Source organism: Ixodes scapularis, unplaced genomic scaffold, assembly GCF_016920785.2.
Source record: "Ixodes scapularis isolate PalLabHiFi unplaced genomic scaffold, ASM1692078v2 PGA_scaffold8__174_contigs__length_109621045, whole genome shotgun sequence".
Classification (NCBI taxonomy): domain Eukaryota; kingdom Metazoa; phylum Arthropoda; class Arachnida; order Ixodida; family Ixodidae; genus Ixodes; species Ixodes scapularis.
Genome location: NW_024609883.1, coordinates 3385137 through 3409003, shown reverse-complemented (window position 1 = coordinate 3409003; position 23867 = coordinate 3385137). Strand labels below are relative to the sequence as shown.

General features: G+C 46.0%; 1 protein-coding gene across 1 annotated transcript; it reads right to left on the bottom strand.

The window, feature by feature from the left end:
- Positions 1–8146: 8146 nt before the first annotated feature.
- On the bottom strand, positions 8147–22048 carry LOC115314277 (chitin deacetylase 8-like). The gene is made up of 4 exons (XM_029973335.3): positions 21946–22048; positions 20056–20443; positions 10053–10502; positions 8147–8552 (listed from the first exon to the last, which is right to left on the bottom strand). The coding sequence occupies exons 2-4, from the start codon at positions 20418–20420 to the stop codon at positions 8165–8167; spliced, it is 1203 nt and encodes a 400-aa protein (XP_029829195.2). The 5' UTR covers positions 20421–20443; positions 21946–22048; the 3' UTR covers positions 8147–8164.
- Positions 22049–23867: the final 1819 nt, after the last annotated feature.

Here is a 23867-nt window from a genome sequence, read left to right as displayed (position 1 = left end):
GCATCTATGCCCCTTGTAAAGTTAGTGAACGGGAGGCATTCTTCCGAGGGATTTCACATTACATTAAATGTGATCGGACCACTATACTTCTAGGCGACTTTAATTGCATTTATGAAGCAAGAGACAGAACTCCATTCACGCGCGTAAGTGATTCTAGTGCAAATGTCCTGAGTGAAATAATCGCTGAGAATAATTTGGAAGATGTTTTTTACATTTCAAAAAGTATAAAGAAAATTCAGTTCACACACTTTCAGAAATCCTCTCACGCACGCCTTGACCGCATTTATTTTTCTAGCGACATTGTAAATAACATTGGATCTTATCACGTAAAACCTGTGTTCTTTAGTGACCACCGTCTCGTAAATGTCACAATTGGAGAAAACCAAACCCCTAGGTCAAAGTTTAACTGCCGATTGTGGAAGTTGAACGCAGGCCTACTTAAAGAGAAGACATTTGTAGCTGCAGTGGACGATCTCCTTGATAGAACGGTTGAGCAAAGCGGGATGTGCCCCTTAAAACGGTGGGAGCGGTTCAAAGAGGAGGTTAAAGTGTCAGCAATTGAAAGATCGAGCACGCTCAAGTTTTACGCCAGGGCAGAAGAGCGAAAACTGCAGCACAATTTAGAGGCCCTGAGTGAAGCAGAATGTGCTAATCCTGGTCAAGGAGTAAAAGACATAGAAAATATTAAAGCCCAACTCGAACATTTTCAGAAAGCGCGATATGAAGGCGCTGTGGTCCGCGCAAGAACGCAAAGGTTTCTTTGCGGCGAACAACCTACCAAGCAATCTTTGATAGCCGAAAAAAGATATGCAATGTCCAAAGAAATAACCGAAATCGAGAGGAAAGGCACCCTCACCGCGGATAGCACAAACATCGAGGAAGCGTTTGTAGAACATTACCGACGGATTTTTTCACTCACTTCAGGAAGGCACGATTGTGAAATGAAAGACCTCCTGTCTCTTATGCCGAGGCTAGACGACAGCACGCGGGAATGGCTTGAGGAACCCATCAGCGTTGAAGAAGTAGAAAGAGCAATAAGTGACCTGCCCGGGGGTAAAACGCCAGGCCCTGGCGGGCTTTGTTCAACTTTTTACAAAATATTCAAAAGTCGGCTGTGTCCCATTTTGCTCGCTGTCATCGAAGAATCTTATAATGGAAAAGTATTGCCGCTGTCTTTCATGAAAACTCACACGGTTTTAATTCCAAAATCTGAGGATATCGCCAAGTTGCGTCGTGTGGAGGGCTATAGGCCAATAAGTCTCTGCAATGTAGATTATAAAATATTTGCAAAAATTCTCAATAGAAGGCTGCAGCATGTAATATGCCAATTGGTAGGCGATCATCAAACATGTGGTATAAAGGGTAGAACAATACAAACAAATATTCACGTAGCCAGAAGCATTCTAGACTGTTGTACCGATAGAGAAGATCAGATTGCCATGCTACAGATTGACCTCGAGAAGGCATTCGACCGTGTGAACCATAAATTTCTCTGGGCCATTTTGCGACATGTTAACATTGGACACGTTTTATATGACGGAGTGCGACTGGCATATCAAAACTGTTCCACACGACTGAGAGTAAACCGCAACGTAACTGAGAGCATTGCCGTACTGTCCTCAGTGCGACAGGGTTGCCCCCTCTCACCATTGTTGTTCGCACTTTATTTGGAACCTCTCTGTTTGAGCGTCGCGAACAACGCGAATGTACAAGGTTTTCTGTTCAACGCACTCGAAGTCAAGGTATTGGCGTACGCCGATGATGTTGCAGTTTTCTGCAGCGATAAAAGAAGTGTGACCAACGCCATCGCATTGGTTAAACACTTTTGCGACGTTAGTGGTGCGGCTGTAAATCTAGAAAAATGCTACGGTTTTTGGCACGGCTCATGGGCTACAAAGCCATTGGAGTTCGAAGGAATCAAATGGGGCTTGACGCCTACAAAATACCTCGGTGTGCCACTCCAGCATATGCACAATCCTGGTGTTTATTGGTCCGAAGCAACAGCCGAACTGAAACGGAAGGTATCACGCTGGCCGAACCGTGACTTGTCAATTTTTGCGAGGGCAACGGCCTGTAACATCTTCCTTGTCGCCAAGCTCATGTATGTGCTTCAAGTGTTGCAATGTACTCGAAGTTGTATGCAAAAAGTCCATAGAATCTGTGCTATGTTTATCTGGAAATCGAGTTGGGAACCGATGAGAAGAGATAATCTTTTCCGTCGCATCTCTCAGGGGGGACTGGGCCTTGCACACCTGTTTGTACGAAAACTTGTGTCACGATTCCTTTTTCTACGAGACATCGAACAACCATTTATGCGCACTGTCATTCAAACAAAATTGGCGTGGCACTTGCCTACATTTTTGGTCTCAAGCTGCGGGGAGCAACCATCCAAAATAGGAGGTTTTCTCAAAGAGGTTGTCGTTACGTACAATTTTTTGTCAGTTCGCTTTTCCAGGGACTTTTTGTCATCTGTAAATAGGAAGGGCCTGTCTAATGCTCTGTATGACAGTCTTTTTCCAGAGCCCTTGTATCGCGCAGTGCACAAACAAAGCCCTGGCCAGGATGTTCTTTGTCGTGTTAAGAAAATGGCGATCCCGCCGCGTGCAAAAAGTTTCTTCTTTAAACTTCACACCTCGACCCTCCCAGTGAAAGCATGGCTCCACGAGAAAGGAATTTTTGTTCCTTGGACCACCAACTGCCTACTGTGTAAAACGCCTGAGACTATAGAGCACGTATTTATTTTTTGTTGGGACGCCCTTTTGTTTTGGGATGTGTTACAGAGGACATTGAAAAAGGACTTAGAAATAACGTCACAATCGATTCATTTTCTTCCAATTACTTCTCATGAACTTGTGCCGTACGACCTCATAATGCTCGTTGGTCTACACAGTATCTGGTGCTCCAGAATGGCAGTTAGAAACGCAGATCTTAACCCACGGCCAGTTGAAGCATACTTCGTGGAATTTGTAACACAAATACGTTGTATCTACACGGATCAAGATGACCTGCCTTCGTGGGTAAAGAAATGTGAAAAACTGTGTGAAAACTCCAAACGTTCTTAATGATGTGTGCTAAGCAAATGTATATGTAATTTGAACATGCCGTTGGTGAATAAAACTGTTATAAAGACAGAAAAAAGTTTCGGTAGCTCAGTGGATTGGAGCGCCGATTTCTTGAGCTCGTAGAGTAGCGGTGGTGGCGAGTTCGAATCCCGCTGGCCCACACGCTTTTTTTTTTTTTACATATTATAATTTTTTTTATATATACAAACATTGGATGTGCATTTCGAGCACTCATCACCCGTTTTTTACAGCTGCTGTTATGACTGAGGATTATCTGTAGTGGCAAAAGAGTGAGCAACAGCCTTCTGCATCAAGGCTCTGGATACTTTTTAGTTTAAAAATGTTGCATGAATTAAAAATTTCTGTACAAATGCTAATCACATATATCCTATAAAACGAGCCCTTTGAATATTGGGTGATAGTTTTAATAAGTGCACAGCAGTAAATTTACAGGTTTTCCTTCATGTTTTGTTCTTGGTCGTACCGTACACGGCGCAACGATCGGTACGCGGGCGTACGACCGTGATCGTCTGCTATCTGTACCGTAAGAGAGCAATATGAGCGCCGCATCTACCTCAGTCCCTCCACCTCCTCCTCGCAAGCGGTTTACAGCAGAACACAACATCTTTCTCCTTCGGGAGGTGCTAGGCGCTATTCCTTTTTCACTCCAGCCCTTTGGAATGACGCAGCGTTGAAAAAGAACTTCTCGTTGCGAGGAGCGAAGGAACGGATTGACCTCCTCGTAAATAAAAATAGACATTTGAGCCGTACTAAAAGATATGTCATTACAGAAATATACGCACTGTATGGAAAGAAAAACAGAAATCATTACATTCCTTCCTTATTTAACGAACTCCCAGAGTCCCTCATGACTATAGAATCCACTAGGGTACTAAAAAGGAAATGAAGGCATTGGTGTCAAGCATTCGAGTTGTAGATATCGTAGCCTAACCGTTGGAGATATTTCGTACTTTTATTTCATGGTTGCGTGAGTAGACTTGGCTATAAACACCTATATTTCATGCTCTAAAGTGTTCCTTTTTGTATTTATTTTTGCTGCTAATTTTGTGTTCCTCTGATTTTTTTTTTTTTTGTGTGTGCTGCGGAGTGTTTTTTTTTTTTTTTTTTTTGTAACAACATGTATTTTAGTTGGTCGCCTGGCCCCGCATGCAAGCAGAATGCTGCTTTTACGGGCCAGCTCTTTATTTTGTATGACTTGATCTGAAAATAAAAATTGAATTAAATTGAAGATTGAATTGAAAATTGAATTGAATTAGCTTAGTACAAGAAAAATGACCGCATCAACTTCAGAAAGTGTATACATTTTGGTTATTTTTGTATTTTCTTCGAGATTTAATATTTCTAGTTTTATTTGTCCATAGCTTTATTGATACTCGATCCTGCATTGGGCCTCGTGGGAAAGAGACAGGATCGCTAGCAGACGACTTCGAATGTTGATGATAAGCGCGCGCTAGCGTGTTCTTGTGCCAAATCGAGTTTGCTTTCGGCAACGCTTCAGCTTATCAGGACGTGTTTGGTGTAAACATTGGTTGATGTAAAACACCAAAGCTTGTCCGCTGAGAACGCATGATTTATTAGAAAACAAATTACCATGTACGGTCGAGGCGTTATTTTATTCCCCAAGTATATAAATCTGGTAAACTGAAAGAAAAAAAAACCCAAAATACGCTGGCACATCATTCGTGGTATCCGCACATCATTCCTGGTATCACAACTTTTTTGTTTACTCAAAAGCTACGCCAAGTTGAACGTCCTATGCCTTGCCGCCAACAAGCGGCTTCTCTTAGTGTATCGGTGCTCGGTGGCACCCGAAAGAAATGCGACTGACTCCGTGTCACGGCAAACCAAAAAGAATGTTTGTTCCCTCGTCCCCCTGCACAAGTCACGGGCCCCACGTCACGCGCGTGCGTGCCTCGCTTATAGAAAGCGGGAAGTTCAAGAGAGACTCACGCCACACTTAGTGCGCAGACAGTCGTACAAAATCACTTTTTCTAAATTGTTTTCGCTGAATAGGGCCGACTCCAAGTCATGGTCAAAAAGATCGAGCGCCATTGTTGTCGGAAAGCTCGTCTGCTTCTTTAGCAGACGAGCATTTTAGAACTTCGCTGTGCTAGGGGCGACACGCTGTGGTGCGCCAGGTTTTGTATTACGGAAGCGCATTCATTCCAGTAAAAAAACGAGACGAACTATAAGTAGGCATACAATATTTTAGGTTCTCTATATATTTAGGTTGCGATCTTTATTTGCTGAAGTCTCTGCAATTTGTACAAACACACGCAAATTTGTCTTTTCTCGATGAGGCGGATGCAGGTTTCTGTTGCCAGGTGGCGCGACCTGTACCGATCGTCTGCTATCATCTGCAAATACGGTTCCCCCAAAGCCGTTTCAAGGCACACGATCGGTCCACATGCCCGATCCAAGGTATCGATCGTTTTTGTTTATCGATCGTATTTTGTTCCGGCTCCCTAAAACTCTCTATTATAGAGCGACCCCGCAAGTGGTGAAGACAATTCAAACTGGTGTCCAAGTGACAATTCTAGATTATGCTGTAAACAATTCGACCTATCAAGGCTCCCGATGGTGTTAAAAAAGCGCATAAAAGAACCAGGGACATGGCGCGCACGAGCACACGCGGGGACTGCTGAAATCGGGCTCGCCGCCGCAGTCGCCACTCGCCACGGCCCGACGCGCAGACTGGCCGACCCATTAACAGATACATTTTCCGCTTGTGGCGCTGAATGCATCACTCTCGTGGCACCGCCTGGCCATTGCCGGCTGGCTATTATGCACTTGCTCCACCTTGCCCCAAATGACACCTCAAAGCATGAAATCGCACAATGTGATAGACCTCACTCGAAGCTTCGATCGATCATAACACCGCCTTTGTTTCACTTCCGGATTCCTGAGTGATGACTCATTTGCGAGAGATATGGTGAGGTGCGCGGAAAGATAAAATTGCGGGTCCTCATGAGGATCATGAGAGCCACTTAATTTTATCGCAGCCGTGCGAACGTTATAGTTGACGCAATCATAAACTTCTGTGCCCACTAGCAGCAACTCGGCAACAGGAGCCAAAGTCCACACGAGCCTTTCTATGGAGAGAGGAGCGCTAACCGTTTGGAGCGCTTCCCCAGCTCCGACGTTACCGCGCCGCCTCAAAACGCCATCAGTCCGTTGGCGTCTCGCCGTCTGCCGTCAAGCGAAGAGCGAACGCCGAGGAGAGACGAAAGCGAGCACCCCCCCCCCCCTCCCCCCCCCCCTTCCATACCTCCTCTACCCTCCGCAGCTGGTTAAAACATTGCGGAGGGCGCTGGCAAGGGGGAGCCTGCAAGAACAAGCACCCCCCCCCCCCCTCTCCTCCGCCCTCCACAGGAACCGGCGCGTTTACATGTTGAAGGAGCAGGCGAGCGACACCCAAACCAACCCTGAAGACCTGAACCCCACGCAGTAGTTGCGGAGCGGGAGTCTCCTCGCCCACTAAAACGGCCCGGGAGCTCACGTGACCAACCCAGCTAAGATAATAGCAGCGCTTACCGCGATTCATCATGGCCATGGTCCTGAGACTCACGTCATCACGCAGACTAATGCGACCACCGGACTCATATCCACCCTGAGACTCACGTCTTGATTCAGGCTCATGCTCATGAGCCTCGAAACTCACAGTCACACTCAGGAGACCTTAAAACTCACTCTCACGAGTACTTCACTTAGCGCTCAAGCTCACACTCACACTGAAGAGTTTTCAGAACTCACCATCACACTCACGATCAAACTCACGCTCATGGGTTCGCAGGGCTTACACTCGCACTCGCTAATGAGTTCTCAGAACTCGCGATCACACTCACGATCAGACTCACGCTAATCAGTTCTCAGGACTCACACTCACGCTCACACTCTTGATTTTACATAACTCACGATCACACTCACACCCGCACTCACAATTTTTCGAGACTCGCGGCGTCACTCACGATCACCTCAAATCTGACGGTGATCGTGAGTGATCGCACTCATGAGTGAGAATGCCGAAATATGTTCCTGTCCTCAAAGGCTGAAAAAAAAACAAATTTAGTTTCAGGTTTTGTCGGTTTATTTGCATGCATATAATTAACCGCTGTAAAATTTTGTAAAAAAAAATGGCGTAATTCATAGTCCTGAAAACATTAAAAAAAAAAACTTTGATTTAAGAACCAAACAAAAATGACAGTCGTCAAGGCTGCAAAAAGTCAATTTGATGTTGCGTTTTCTTACTTCAAGAGTCCGATTAAAATGATGATGGTAAAATCAGTGCGATTAAAAGTATGATCTATGTCATGATATTGATCGTGATTGAAATTACCTTTATTTTATTTCCGTCCTGCATAACGAGAGTCAACAAAACATCAGTGCTATAAATATTCAACTGAGGCAACAACAGATATATTAATAAAAGCATATCGACCTTCGAGGTATATTTGCAATAGTCCTCAAAACGGTGTTTCTAAACAGCTTCTGTCGTTTTATGGAACCGAGGAATGGGTAAATCAATGAATACATAAATAAACCTACCAAGTTATTCAAGGTGGCCATGATAAAGCGGAAACCATAGAAATAAAAACAAATTGAAAAATAAACGAACGTTTTGAGAAAAACACCTTGCAAAACACTATGGACGTTATTTGTAAATACGTTACAGAGAACCTCTAAATGTGTCCCTTCTGAGTGACCAATTCTTTGATGAGGGTGGCATGAATGAAGTAATTTGAGCCCCAGCAGTGCTATATGCCTGGATTACTCCGGGTAAGCCTTAGGCAAAACCAGGGTAGCCCTTCGTAGTGTTAAGCTAAAGAAAAGCATCTCGTAGCAGTCGACGCGATGAAGGTAACTTCTAAAATAAAATAGCGGCCTCGAAGCAAGCAATTATGATTATCCGTTTTAGGTTGGCCACCAGAGATGGGTATCTTTTATTCTGTGAAAAGAATAAATCAGTATTTTACCAATCCGCATCTCAGACGAGAATAGCTTGGCACTTGTTCCTTTTGGAAACCATGTGGAACGTAAATAAGCGCTGAATATCAGCGCTGAAAGACTGTGAAGGAGGGGTTTTATTCGGACTGGGGCGGGCTCATTATTTTTTTCAGGCTGACCCAGGGATAGTGGGGAGCGCAGTCCACGCAGGTCTTCATCTTCCGGTCTCCGATGTCGTCTCCAATCTTCACCTTGCGGTAGAGGCAGGTCTCAGGCCTGGTGCACTTGTCACTTGGCACGACGTCCGTCAAGCAGCGAGACTCCTTGTAGGAGTTCACGGGTTTGGGGTTCTTCATGAACTCGATGACCTCCTTGAGGGTGACAATGAACACGTCGCCCTTGGTCAGGAGCCAGTCGATGAACTTGAGAAATCCCTCCCTCCTCTCTCCTTCCTGGAGCCATCCTTCGTGCAGGAACATGGGGAACGGAGCCCTGTTGTTCTCGTAGAACTCCTTGAAGTTAGCCCTGGGTATTAAGAGATATGGGAAGGATAAATTGGTTTTGGGAACTACGTGGCTTTCGTAACGTCACCGGTGTCCCATGTGCGGTGGGTTCCAAGGTTCCAAGAAGCTTTGCATGCCGTCACTTAGAGGACGGCAAAATCTGGGTAATTGTCTTTACGAATAAAATCACTGTAGTTAGGTGGGGCGAAACAAGGAAACCTAAATATAATTATTTGGTTGAAATTAACATACCTGTGTCAAGTTCATGGATTTTGATATTTACTTAAGTTTACGTAACAGGGTTGATATTGACTTTTCCAACAAGCAAGTGTTCTTAAATGCGCCTTTGGCGCGTCGGAAGGCAAAGAGGGGCTCGCCAATCAAAAAACAACATAGCTAACGCGTAGAGAAGCCGCGATGACGAAGCAGCCAAGCTCGCGCCGGAGTTGGTTGAGGTCGGGGAAAAACAAATGCACCTGGGCGCTTTTTTTTTTTTTTTTTTTTTTTGTAGCAGGTGAATTTGCGTACCGTATAAAGGGAGGGGGATGGATTGACTATATGTACACGTTCCAGTCAGAACTTCGGAGCGAGTTTTCCAAATATTGTAAAATAATTTCAAAATTAAATGGAGAACCTACACAAAATAGGATGTAGTATGTGGAACCCCTTTTCCGGGGTGCATGCCAGTACCCTCGCGAACAATGTAGGCTGCAAAACCGAATCCGGCCTTTGACTGCGTCTGCAAACTCTACAACTTTCCGTTATCTTTAGACCATTTGCTTCAAAAACAATTCGTTCTTGAAAGATTCTTTGACGCCCTCAAAAGTCTTTCAGTTCGTGAAGAACTGAAAGTCTAGTGCAGCAGCTTCATACTGCACTAGAAAGGAAACCGGGATATCAAGAAGTCTTTCGCATCAAAAAAGGAGCTTGAAGAAATCGTTTATAGGTTTTTAACGAAGAACCCTTTTTGGGAGTACTTAAAAGAACTGTTTAGGGTGCAAAATATGCACAAGCCGGATAAATCCTAAGAGTTATTTTACGACCAGACTTTTTTAGAGTACTAGAGTTTAAAAAAAAAATGGAACCGAATCTTCACGATTCATGAAACTGTCTTGCCCAAAGCTTTCTTTTTTGAAAACCGGCGTGCACAACAAAAAGGATGAAGGCTCATTGCCGCTCATACTGTCCTTGATAATGCCCCATGGTGTATGGTATCAGTACGTGCACTTGTGGTTTGTCTAGAGGGCGATCATGCCGATAATTGTCGTAGAATCCTCGTTATAACAGTGCTGAACATCATCAAATAGAAAATGATATTCACATTCCAACCACAATCGGTGTTCCAACGTCGCGAAACATCCCCCCCCCCCCTTATCCCCCCCGCCCCGCCCTGCCCCGCCCCGCCCCGCCCCGCCCCGCCCCGCCCCGTCCTGCCCCGTCCTGCCCCGTCCTGCCCCGTCCTGCCCCGTCCTGCCCCGTCCTGCCCCGTCCTGCCCCCCTCAAAGCCTCCTGGGTCACTTACATGAGGAACTCGTAGGTCTCGTCTGCGGTATCCGGCGGTGGTACGCAGCCACCGATGGTAGAGCAGGGGAAGTGCATCTTCAGACCCTCGATGTCGTTTTCCCGGAACCACATGTTCATCGGGATGGTCCACAGGCCGGGGTACTTGTTCTCGGGGCAGGGCGCGATGATGCATTCAGTCTGAAGTCCGTAGTCGAGCGTGTATGGGAACATGGGCTTGCTGCCGTTCTTGACGCGGTTGTGCGGAATGGACGAGTCGTAGAGGAATCCGTTCTCCTTCAGCATCTCGTAGGTATTGTCGCCACCGGTCTGCAGGAGTGGTGCCCGCATTCCGACGATGTCTGAAGCTGGGATTGCGGCGTGGTTTGCCAGCAGGTCCCGCTCACCGACCATCTCAGCCTTCCAGCCATCAGTGCCAAGTTTCGACCAATAGTCCGAAGTACCATTGAGCCTGGAAGGCGGATCAGGAAAGGTCAACATTGGTTACTCCTAACAATGCTTCTTTTTACATAAACGAATTCCGACGTTTTGGAACCAAGAGAAGCGATGAACCTGTTGCTAATTTAACCGAGAACTACGAATAATGATAGGAATGAAGGTCTACGAGCCGCACGTGCTCGCCTTTCCCGTATTAAAGATTTGAGGTAAATAACCAAAATATGGCGTTGACGAACGCGAGTGCAAGATGAATTTTGTTTAGGCTTTTGCTTTAGAACAGTTTCTACTGTAGACTCCAGCACGTGCAGCGCGTGTAACCTCACTCGCAGCCTTATTCTCGGCGCAAGCAAGGCGCCGTGACTGGTGACCAACTTTGCTAAAACACTCGGTCGGGAAACTCGCCGTCGAAACCTGGGTCGCTGGCGTCCGCCGAGACCGAGCTAAATACGACAACAGCGCCACTCTATCGTTTGTCTGTGCTGTAGTCACCTTGAGCTTTTAGAAAGCATGTTTTTGCCTAAAAACAAACAGAAAAGACTCTTTTTGTATGACACTTATTGGGGTTTAGTACAAAATGAAGGGCGCGTGATGTTTTTAAAATCTTTAGATTGCAAGGTTTTGCGGCACAATAAATATTGTTTCTATACAACCATGCCTCAGCGGTGCTTTCAGGTAGCGCGTCCCGACCTAGGTGCATTTTAACTTCGGGAGTAAAGCGCGAAACACATGTACGACAAAACCGTCCGATCCGACGTCCGACCGCGCAATACGACGGTCGGAGGCGAGGGTTTTCGTAGCATCGGAGAGCGTTGAAAACCCTCGCCTCTGACCGTCGTATTGCGCGGTCGGACGTCGGATCGGACGGTTTCGTCGTACATGTGTTTCGCGCTGGCACCCTCGTAACCTCTTCCACTGTATCTGTTTCGGCGCCAAAATGGCGGATTAACGCCAAAATAGAAGCCACGTGCGGTTCCTCGAGTGGCCGGTGCGGGAGCAATGGCGGCGTTGTGTCTGCCATTAGCTCGGTTCTCGAGGACAGATCGGGGCCACTTTTTCAGAGCTACATCGATGGTAGTTTCCCACCTGAGTGGTTTAGTAACGTTGCTGGTGCCCCATGTGTGCAAACACGTACTGCGTGCGCGTGAGCGTAGCTGTAGCAAGGTTGCATTTGCACGGACTCGCACGCACGAGCAGAGACTTGGCGGCGGCCTGTCGCCCTGCAAAGCGTTTTTGGCCATTTTGTTTTTAATTTGCATCGCGTTCGCTCGAACTAGCGTGTGGGACTTTAGTAACATCTTAAAATATATTCAATAAGAAATGTGATGAATTTTGAACTGAATAGGTTAAATAAACTTTGAATTTTGAGCACACTTTCTATTGTTGATGACGTCATTCGTCAGAACCATAGCCTCCTCTATAGGAGGCTATGTCAGAACCAATAGAGAGCAGACCTTTCGCTAAATTACCCAAGCATCAAATCGAATCTTGGGAATGTAGGTACTCACGCTGCACGTGCTCGTCTTTTCTAAAGAAATGACTTGATGTAAATAACCGAAACAATGCCTTCGTGGAAAGCGTGCGCGAAGTGCATTTTTGTTTTAGATTTTTGCTTTCGAACAGTTAGAACTGAAAACGCCAGCACGCGCAGCGCGTGTACCTACGTACCCGGCAAAAGGTCTATGGAACCGAGAAGAGCGTGCGACATCCATAAACGATGTTCCTAACCCTTCGATATAACATCCAGTTATCAGGTTGTGAACGCCCCACCGATTTACGGGTGTCCCAAGCAAAACGTTAAGTGAGAATCAGGCGCTTGAAAGAATCAGAGGGGTCACGTGCACCTATTCAGCCAGTCCTACCACTAGAGTTTTATGTCGTCGTTATCCGACACTCTACACGGATGGCGACACTGAAAGCTCATATTTGACACTGATAAGCGCGCCCTTTCAGAGCCCTTTTTAAAGGGTCCATGAAATTAATTTCTGGGCTGGGATAAATGATTTTAGATTGGGACTTGACAAATCGCATATAGCTTAGTGACCCCCCCAAAAAAGGGAAGGAAAACAAAAAAAACTGCTTTTCGGCATGAACATTTGATAATATAGCGGACTTTTGTGCCTCGTTTCCTACGAAAGCACTCCGCCTTTTCGCAGTACCCAAAGCACGTCAGTCGACTCCAGCTCACGCATTGGACATGAGAACTGCGTCACTCGGCAGTGCACTCGTCAGAAATCATTCTGTCGACAAATATGTGGCTTCGCGTTCCTGGCCAAAGGGCCCTGACGGAATTTATCATCGCATGAGAATGAAAAGTCCCATGGTGTGCTTAACGAGCACGCTGGAAGCGTGGAGCAATCGCAGCGGTGCCCAACCATATCAGACCGCGTGATTTGTCTATTCACTTTGGGGATCAGTGGCCGAGTGGGCTAGCGTACACAAACTCGGATCCCTGAAGCGAAAACTCACACTGCAGAACCTAGGCAACCTACAGGTTCAACCCCACCCCTGCCCGTCTCGATCTGAATGAGCATCGAACCGACGATAACTTTAAGAGGGGATTACATCCTTCGCCCCGTTAATACAATGGCCTCGGCGCGGACAGGTTTGGCGCAGTTTGAATGGCTGGCTGACCAGCAACCTTGTGTTTTTCAACATTGAATTCGGAGTGGTGGGAGACGCCACCTACTGCCATGAAAGTCGCAGTTGTCATACATTCACTCTCAAGGAAAAAGGGTGTCAAAAGGTGTATTCTTACGCCCTTTGTCCCATATAATACACCCCAAAATTTCAATTTGACGTACAGCGCCCTACAGTCGAACAGACGGCCCTCACTTTTACTAGGGGCTTAATAGCCGTGTGGTACAACTTATTAATTAGCTAATGTACGTTTTACTGACCACAAAAAAAATAATTGAGGTTTTCTTTACCCCACTGCTAAACCTCAGTGCTTTTTTTTTCTTTGGTGTTTGATATGTACTTTAGCTATTTAAAATGTTGTACCACACGGCTCTCAAGCCCCTTGTAAAATTTCGGGCCGTTGTTTCGACTGTAGGGCGCTATACGTCGAAGTGAAGTTTTGGGGTGTATTACATGGGACAAAAGGTGTGAGAATACACCTTTTGACACCCTTTTTTCTTGAGAGTGAATTCGCTGCCGGTGACGACGGACGCGCCACTAGCCGTTTGCTCGATGAAATTGTTTGCTCAATGTGTGTCGGGGCTTGTTCTCTAAGCATTTTTAGAACGGAAATGTGTTTTTTTCTGCCGTGGCGAGACGTCCAAACCGCGAGGGTAGTAATTCATGCAATAGGCGCGGCGTCTAATGCAAATGAGCAGAGTAGGATGTATTCCTCTGAGTAAAGTATTTGGTACCGGCGTGCGGTCGTGTATAACTGCGTGACGCACTTCAGACTTGCGTTTGTACCGCACTGGCTAAGTTGCTCATCTACAGCTGTGACACCAGACGCCTGCTAAGGCAGGCTAACTTCCGACTGTATAAACTTACACACACCAGTTTTAATTTGCTTTTTAGTTAAGGATCAAAGCTAAGAAGGACCGAGTCAAGAATCATTTTATGGCCCCCATGACCACTTTAAGAACTACTTAGATGCTCCACTTACACCACTCGCTCGTTGCTTTTCGCCAAGTTTGGCTTCTCACGCGATAAAATGTTACCAAAGGCGGGAAGCTCGCGCTCGAAGCGGATAATATCTATTAGCGGCGAGATGTTTTGGTGGCGCCCTCCAATGGTTTCCCCTTGTGACGTCATTACCTTGCAAACAACAAGGTCGATGGTGTTTGTAATTAGCATGGTGGAAGCTTGAAATGATTGAGCTCTTAAAGCAACACAGCCAACACCGTCAAAATTAAAGTTCGTTCATTCCTCTTATTTCCGTCGATGATAAATCCCCTTTCCGACGTCATAGTCAGCGTTCGGCCAGTCGTGGAAGGCCGACCACAGCGACGCTTTCGGTCGCGCACGGGGCTAATACTGGGCTGTCACCGACCTTTAGCGCCGAGATGGCCAAGATATTTTGGTGCCGCGCTGTAATATTTGCCGTCCGTTCGTGACGTCACTCACAGGCCGGTTTCGCCATGCCGTGGCGTAATGAGTTGCGATCCTGGCTACTTATCATCATTTCCGAATTACAAGTCCCACGCTGTCTGTTAAAAGAACGATGGAAGCTTGGAGTCGTCGCGTTCTTCAACCAGCACCGTCAACGTTTTGACTCCCGCCTCCGTCTATGAAAGCAAAATTAATCCAACAAAGTATGATATAGCTTTACCAATCGGGAATGGAAAGTGCCTCAATGATGTTCGCTGGCTTCGCCTTATCAGAGTGGTGATATCCATCCGGCGGGCAAGTGCTTACTATTCGGCCACGTAGACAATTTTGCCTTCCCTGATGCGTATGTTGGCCTTGCATACCTGAGTCCGGTGGATCGACTTCTGCCCTTAAAAATAACCGAAGTAAGAAGTACTTTCGAGGACATGATCAATTATATAAGTATATGGACCCCTCGCCTCAGGAATACGATGAAGCGTCGCAAATGCAGTCGTGCGCGCATCACCGCGTTAATATTGGACGTGGTGCCGAAAACCAACCAACCCACTTATACCCATGTAACACGAGCGCACTAACCCGCAGTTAAATCCCATTTACCTACATTTATGCGTCACCACAATTACCACATTTTACTCTCGGACAGCTCTTTCGGAAGTAGTGAAGAGTGCGGGTGCACAGTTTGATGGGCGCTCAAGATGCCCAACAGCACGTGCCCCCATAGCTCTCACCGCATAGCCACATAACGTTGTCCAAAAGTCTAGTGAGATGACTTTGGCTTAGCGTAACTGCAGTTAATTGTGTTCATGCAACATGGGTATCAGATATGTTTTCAAGGTTATCCCGCGTCACTTCACAAGTCGTAATTCTCTAGGACTGCGTAAACGGCCATAATCGGCTACATATAAGTGGCAGACGACAAAGGTGTACACACTAAACATCGCAACACCCTTCTGGGTGTAAATGGCTTGTCCTATAACTAACACCCATTTGGGTGTAGCAAAACGCCCTAAACAAAGGGCGTTATCCCTAACGCCCCTAAAATAGGGTGTTTTACCCTAACACCCTTAAAGGACGGCGTTATTCCGAACACCTTTCAATTAGGGTGTGATTCCACTGTACACCTTTTTATTAGGGCGTTATGTCTGCGCAGTACGCCCTTTAAATTGTGTGTATCACCGCCAGAAAGGGAAATAAAAAAAGGCGCGATTACCAACGCCCATAAAGTAGGGCGTAATAACCCAAAAGAGTGCACGAAAAAATAACAGCAAATGCCTGGTTCACTTTTTATTTTGTTAATCAAGGTTCTAACAGGTTCTACGAAACTCTCTATAGACGATTGCAAGCAGGTCATCTGGCCGCAGCCATGTCTCTGCTTATGCGGGCAAGTGCGTGCAATAGACCCTTTCCGGAATTCAGACTGACCACTTTGATTATTATCATCATCATCTGAAAACCGCATATGTGCTATACATAGGTTGCACTGACGTCACGTCGCATATTTTTGGCCTCCATGTAAGAGGAGGAGAGGGAAGCTCCTTTTGTAAGAATTTTGAGTGACGGGGCTAATCTTCTCTAATCTTCTGGGGGGAGAATAGCGACGACTGGGCTAATCCGGGCGGCACAAAAGGGGGCCCTGATAAGAGCGGAGCTTCTTCTCGCCCTCCTCTCTGGTGGTCATCCGAGCGCCCTTTGAATGACGTCACGTGCAACCCATGTATACTAATGGCGGCCTTCTGTTTACTGATGAAGGAAGAAGTTGAAGATGCTCCTAAGCAGATGATTCGAGGCCTTATACATTCCAGATGTTAGCGCGGCGTGGAGCAGGAATTGGACGCAAGAGCTGCGTAAGCGTTCATTTCTAACTCGGTCCCAGTCAATCTGTTAGTAGCCCTCACTCGGCTTCAAAGCCACTTGATGTATAGAACTCTATCAAGGCGTCTATGTGGGTTGGCGCTTCGTTCCGACTGGCTGCATTCGTTTCGCCATCGACACTAAAAGAGATTGAAAAATAATTGTCGTGAAGTGCACATTCTCGTTTACCGTTGACCTTTAAGTGACGGAGCCCTATTAAATACTGCAGACCGCAGGTTCATTACCGCCATTAGTATAGTAAAAGATAAACTGCCATTTGAGTCACCAGATGGCACTGAATTCTGGAAAGGGTCTATTACAAGCGTGCCAAAGAGCAAAGCTACGTTCACGCGCACGTCATCAAACTTGGCGAAGGCAAAACTGAAGGAAATAGTTCTCTTTTATCCTCGCAATTCCAACACGACCGAGACGCTTCTAAACCAGTGGTGGTCCGTGCGTGTAAGGTCATAAATATTTCAACCGGATATTGTTTCATAACCCCTTCAAATTGTACAACCGAAGGCCCCAGTTGAATCTCCAACTGTACTTTTCTTGTGACGTTTATGCTTCCTTGCACTGGTGACGTGGACAAAACTGACAGGCTTGCAAAGACGGTACAACCAGGAGTTGCTATAGACGTAAGCGGCAGTTCATGTTTGTAAACCGTTAAATGGTCTATTGAAACGGAAGCAGGGAGCCTATGTTCGACAAATGTTTCGTTACTCCTAAAAATAAACGGAAGTGGCGGAAGTGACGATATCGCGTTTGATTGGTTAGAGGTTCAAATGACGAAAGTTACCTATTTTCGCCATTTGACCTTCCAACCAATCAAACGCGATATCGTCGCTTCCGTCACTTCCGTTTGTTTTTTAGGAGAAATGAAACATTTGTCGAACATAACCCCCTTGGACTACATCAGAGGCATGCTTGCAGAGTACTCACAAATAAAACAGCGATCTCATGTAATCCGTGATAGATGCGTAGTCCGATTCGGGCAGCACAAAACAACGCAAACACAATGCCGAGGTTGAAGACGGTCGATCACATTCATCGGAAGTCTCGCGGCCGCCGATGAGCAGCTCTTTGTCGAAACGCGTCCCACAAATACAGCACAATAATTCCATGGACCCCGACGAAATAAACGACCATTTCCAAAAAGTTGGCATGGATGTATTCCGGCCGTTCACGACGAAAAATCACGGCCGCGACTCAAACGTACGAAAAACAGGAATACACTGACGGGCGCCCCCCTTTTTGTAAACCGGACCTACGTGGCCCCTACAACTCGCCATAGCTTGGCATACTGCAAAGACTACGGCCCCAGTAGCCCATCAGCGCGTCAGAGCGAATCACGTGACAAATTTTCGTCCAAGCGTCCTTGTCCTACGGAGAGCGGTCACGTGTTTTGCGCCACCCCTCTGATTTGCTAGAAGTGGCCTTCGCACTCGCTCACAGCATTACGAAGACACAAAAGAAGGTTTCGAGGCTTATCAGAAGACGAGGTCAAAGGGGGTTGGACAAAGCCGCCAATCTCCGTCTGCTGCTTTGTATTGCCACCTGCCCTGCCCTGGGAAGGTCGCGAAATCGGACTCACCAGGGCTTGCTTTGCGTAGTACAACCTTGAGCGTCTCCAAATGCCACTCCTGTAGACGGGCATGATCTAGTACGGACCGCGAGATCACAAGATAAATACGAAAAACTATTTTTAACGCCGCCGAAGACGCGGTTTCACGTGCACCAAAGAAAGAGAGGCACTCACTTGATCGAATGACGTTTTAGCGAACGCCCACGTTTCATCGAACGACACTTTAGCGAATAGTCGGACGCCGCGAAGCGGCGTTTTCGGGTGGGCCAAGTGAGTTCATATTTTTGTAATGAGTTGCCGCAGACTGTCGCCGCGAAGCGGCGTAAAGCGCAGCGCGGCGGATGGGTTAACGCGCGCCCCCGTTATTCGCTAAAACGACCATTCGCTCAAATGTCGCCGTTCGCTAAAATGTCATTCGCTCTTGTGATATGGACCCCCAAAGAAAAACCGAAAAAAAAAGCGTGGGAAAGCTAGATATTTTGGTGTCATTACGCAGAGATAAGAGTCACGTCCCTGGAGGTGTCATTAATCCGGCACTTTCGATTGTCTTGCGACATTGTTTCTTCAGAGCTACACTCCAAAATAAAATATAAGTGAAGGTGCTATAAGTAGTGCGAAACCCAGTCAGGTGAGGTTGTAATATCCGAAATGAGGGTGCCACAGTGTGTTCAAGTCTTCAGCTTAAAAGGTCTTTCTCAGGTTAAAAGTAAGCAGATTCTATTTCGGTTAATCTTGCTTTGTATTGTTTTTTTAACGTCGGATTTTAGACAGTCAAGAAATAGAAATACCTCGCCGGCATAGCCGATTCACGCAGAACACTCTTGACAGTCAACCAAAAACGGCGCCAAGTACGGTATGTCAGGACAGCGTCGGCACGACCCATCCCATTTTTCAGATATTGGCTAGACCAAAATAATATCGACACAATCTTTCCGATTTAATTCCATAACAGCGCAATAGTGTGTGCTGCCTAGGTTGTATATTTACGCGTCTTCAATCATTTTTTTTTTTTGCGAGCGGAGATGATTTTTTTTTTAATAATCAAGGTTGAACCGATAAAACTGATGCACGCGCGAAACGTAATTTTAGGCTCGTGACGAACGAAGAGTTCAATAGGAGTTGCAAAAACTATTCTCTAGCACTTCCCAGAGCCGTTTATACTGAGAGAGTTTGGCCTTCTTAAGGAGATTATGACAGTCTGACAACCACAGCAGCGTAGTCTGACAACCGGGGGATGACTACTTCCGTCCGCCATATTGTGGCTCTGACTCATAGGAACTCTACGCGATTTCTCAGGAATGAACAAGACAAAGAAGTAACGCCATATTGTGTTATCGCGAAATCCGCTTGTTCTAGCGGCCAACAAGCTCCGCCCATCGGCCAAACTCTCTCAGTATAAACGGCTCTGGCACTTCCTAATCATACGCGACTCCGTGTGGCGATTAATTATACTCGATGTTCGTACCACCGTACATCAAAAACAGTTTCACCAAAGAAATAAATATTGCTTTGTATTGTAATAAAGCAATAAATATTGCTTGCATTGTAAACGGGTGATAGGACCACGTCAGGCAGAGATAATCTGCCTTTTGTCCTGTTACCCTTGACCTAGTGTCTAAATAAAAACCAATTCAATTCAATTCAATATGAACGGCTATGAAATCATGGGTGTATTTGACAGCATCACCATTACGCCCCTTTCACACCGTGTGGATGAAGGGCGTAAAATTCGCCCATACACCCTTTTTACACGATTTCAGACACCATCGCTGCAAGTGGGGTGTAAAGAGGGCGTTTAAAGGGTGTAAAACGTCAGCACACCCTTTTTACACCCACCAATATTCAGAAATCGTGTAAAAAGCGTGTAAAAAGGGTGTTTTTCCTAACCTACACCCTTCTTACACCCTTTTTACACGGTTATGGGTGTTACAATGTTTAGTGTGTACCCACTCCATGAGGGCCACCAGCAGAAACATTGAGGCATTCTATACTGAATACCAACAACAACGACGCGTTTGGTAGCGCACGTCGCCTGCCAACAATTAAAGAAAAACCTTCGACGTACGTGATGGATCGAAGTCCGATTTCGCTGCCGCTGTTGTGGAGCTCGTGAACAGCGGTGTAGTCGAGGTACTCATGGTTCACGAAGAAGGTGGCTCCGATCTTGCATCCGCTTTTTTTGTTCTTCCTCTTCTGGGTGCCGTCTAGAAGTTCGCGGTAGAACGGCATGTTTCCCTCGTGGATGGCGCCGTCGAAAGAGAGCATGACCAACTGCGGTGTGTCCTCCACGTTCATCTTGTTGGGCGGGTCGGTGCTGGCACACACGCAGTTGTCGCTCGCTCTGCACTTCTCCGGGTCGCACTTGTCCTCCGGGGTGGGGTTCGCCAGCACGGCGACCAGAAAGAATGGCGCTAGAAGTACTGCCCTCATGGTGCTGTCTCGAGGAACGAAGCCTAGAAAGCAGAAAGGATGAGAATGAACGTTCACACGTCGAAACCCCATCAAGCCTCATTGGCAGCAGCTATGCCTTAGGCACGAAGCGTCTAACCGGGACTGAGTTCTCGGATGCAGACACGAGCTGAGTTCACGCCGAACGCTGAGGCGGTTCTCGCGTCAAATCAAGCACCGGCCTCATTCATGCTCACGGCCGAAATCACGAATGCTGCTTGACTCGAAACTGCACTAAAAAATCTCATTAAGAACGGTTTAACGCTCCATAGCTCGAACTCGCCTTGGAACTCCACTTGACTGAGGAAATACAAAATAATTTCCTCCAAAATCTCAAGGCAGCTTCGGAGCTATCTCCATATTTTTCCTCGAGACTCGAGGTTGCTTCTGGGTGTTACGGCGGGTGGCACATTGTTCACCGAGTTTGTCAGTTTTGTCCTCGGAACCGATAGTCTCCTGCACCACGGCGAAGACGAGAACCTTCCTGTGTTACGGCGTCGTTTTAGAAACTTGCTGAACGAACGTAGGCGTTCAACGACTGCGAACTTCTCGCGCTCAACTGCTTTACGAAAGCGACGGGGGACAGTCTACCACAGACCCTGTCGCTGGAGAAGTGCGAGAACAGTCGCGGTCTGCCGGTCTTTTCGATTCTCCCGCTGTTTAACGAGCTGCACTTTTACGGCGCAGGTACTTTCAGGTGCACGGAAACCGGCGGCTTGGTAAATGTGTCGCAACCCACAGAGTACGAGGTCAGTGGGCCAGTGTCGCGTCTCATCGCCAGCACTGGCTAGCACCATGTGCCTCCTGCTTGTCAATTTCCAGCGGCGAACATGGGCATTATGATGTGAGACTTTCATGAAATCGACTCATGCAGCAATATTTATTGTTCGACACTGTATGAGCGAAACGTGCTAAAAACTTCAATTCGCTTTTCTGCTAAAGGCCTATCCAGACAGTACCGTTTGACTATTTGACTACCGTGTGCAAGACTGACGGTTTTCCCAGTGAAGCATCAATAAACGCATTTTCAACCAAATTATGAGAGCTTCCGTGCAGCAACGATTGCGAGACAACATGACATCCCTGCTTCGGAAATGGCAACCAATTAAATGAGGCTTTCGTCAGAAGGTAGCAGATCATCAGTAATTGAACCAGATTTCTCAGCTATTTCACAAAGCGGGAAAATTCTGTCTTTCATGTTCTGAAATTGTACGGGAAACATTTGCGTCAATTCGACACCCAAAAATTCTGCGATTTTTTGTAGACTTCTTCTTTGAGGAACGAGTTTGATAGGCTATCAGAAACACATTTAGTGAGATTAGTCTTTAGGCATACTCCCGCAGAGGGCTACAGCTGACTACCCGGTGAGGTTCGTTTGAACGGTGCCCTTCAATCCAAATATTTATGCCGATCACCCAGTTCCGACCCTTTTCTCAGTTTGCTTTGCAACTTGAGATATGTAGAATATCTGGGGATAAGAAGAAAAGAAAAGCTTTTGGGTACTAACCGGGCGTGTGACGACGGCGATGCTGACTTCAGCAGCTGTTGGAACCCCTCGTAGAGGTGACAAGGTTGTGAAGAACGTTCTTGGAGGGGCTTGTATTTATACGCTATTTCAAGTGGGTGGCGGCACAATGAACCCTGATTGAATGGCTAAGATTATTGCGTTCGTTACAAGGCAGTGTTGCAAGACGCCCAACAATGTCGACAACACGCGTTATCTATTGATACTCGAAGGTGAATACGCATTATGATCAACCCAACACATTCCAACGCGATAAGGTGTTCTTCTAACTCAGATACCAAAAAAGGCGGTCATGGAATCATCTATTAGCGCGTGATATTTGAGGAGTGTTAAAATCGCGAGACTTTAATCCTATACAGCTTACGGGAAACCAACGTATTTGTCTGCGTATACAGATTATCGTCGCTGATCACGTGCTGTGAAATAATGAGAGGCATAGATAATCAGGCTGAGAGAGCCACTGCCCATGCTCAGAAAGTGTTTCACAACCCCATGGACAAGGATCGCGGCTTGCACAGGTTGGTCTTTATTTTTTTTCCCAGTTTCAGTAATAAACAAAAAAGAAAAAAGAAAGCGAGGAATTTTTTACATGAAGACATAATTTCACCATTGCAGTGTTTTTTTTTTTTTTTGTTTGGAATGAAGCTGGTTTCTTTTTTTCTCACGATAATGGTTTTTAACTGTTTAAACTTTAAGCGAGTGCATAAGTTGACATGATGGAGCATCCCACATTTAAGTTATCAAAAACAATATAGGTAGAATAATTGCTGTTTGATCTTATTGCGTTAAAAAGGGTGCCTCACGATTTAAAACGTTCTAGGAAACACAATCAAGCAAAACTAAAAATCGTGTTAAATAAAAAAAAACTGTGGCGATTTTTTTTTTTGTAGATTTTGCTGACATAGAGAAGCAGTGAACAGAAGAGGAGCAAAGTATTGAACGCGAACATTTTCGAATCATCGTAGTGAGTTTTTTGTTTTATATGACAGTTTTGGTGCTTACTCGACGGTGTAGTAAACACTATTGCCTCACATTCGTGAGCATATTGCGCCACAAACTTTATTTTGCTAACAATGACACCAATCCTATAATGGGATTTTAATGGATTATAATAGGAATCGAGATACAATAAAAATGATAATTTTTAGATGATCGAACGAGGATGCAAACGGCCCATCACAGTGTCTTAAATAGTAAACTACACTCAAACCCATGAATTGACAAAAAAAAACCGATGTTCATATAAATGACTGATGAAACTTGTGGAAATCAAAAAGCGCGAACAGCCTATTCCAGTTTCTTATAAAACAACGAGAAACATGAACCTAAAATATTCTGGTGGAGTGGCAAACAATTTGAGGTGCCCTAATTTTTGAACATCATAAATGGTAAAAAAAAAAAAGGCCTGCTCTCCTGGGACGCTCTGTGTGAAATTCCGTACCTTCTAATCTTTGGTGAACCAAATGACTTATTTTTAAACACTTTTGATAATACCTATGTTTCTTTTAGAGCGCAGCGCTTATGCGCACGTTTCGAGGTTGAGCGGCGTTGGTGAAACGTCACGTGACGTCACACATGATGTCATGTGTGACGTCACGAGGGTAACATTATCCCGCTAAACTTAGGGGGGGGGGGGCTTTTCCGCTAAATTTAGCGGGAAAAGTTTTCCGCCCAATTTAGCGGGAAAATTGACGTGCGACGTCATTCTGGGGAATGTCCCATAACGCAACGCCCGGTTACGCCGACGCCGACATCGACGCCGCTCAACCCAAAAACGGGAACCTAAACAAATACCCTTCCCTCCTCCTCCTCCTCGAGAGCTGCGCTCTAATTCAGATTTACAGGGAGTTGTAATCGCCATTAACTTTAAAAAAAACAGCTATATTAGCATAGTAAAACATAAG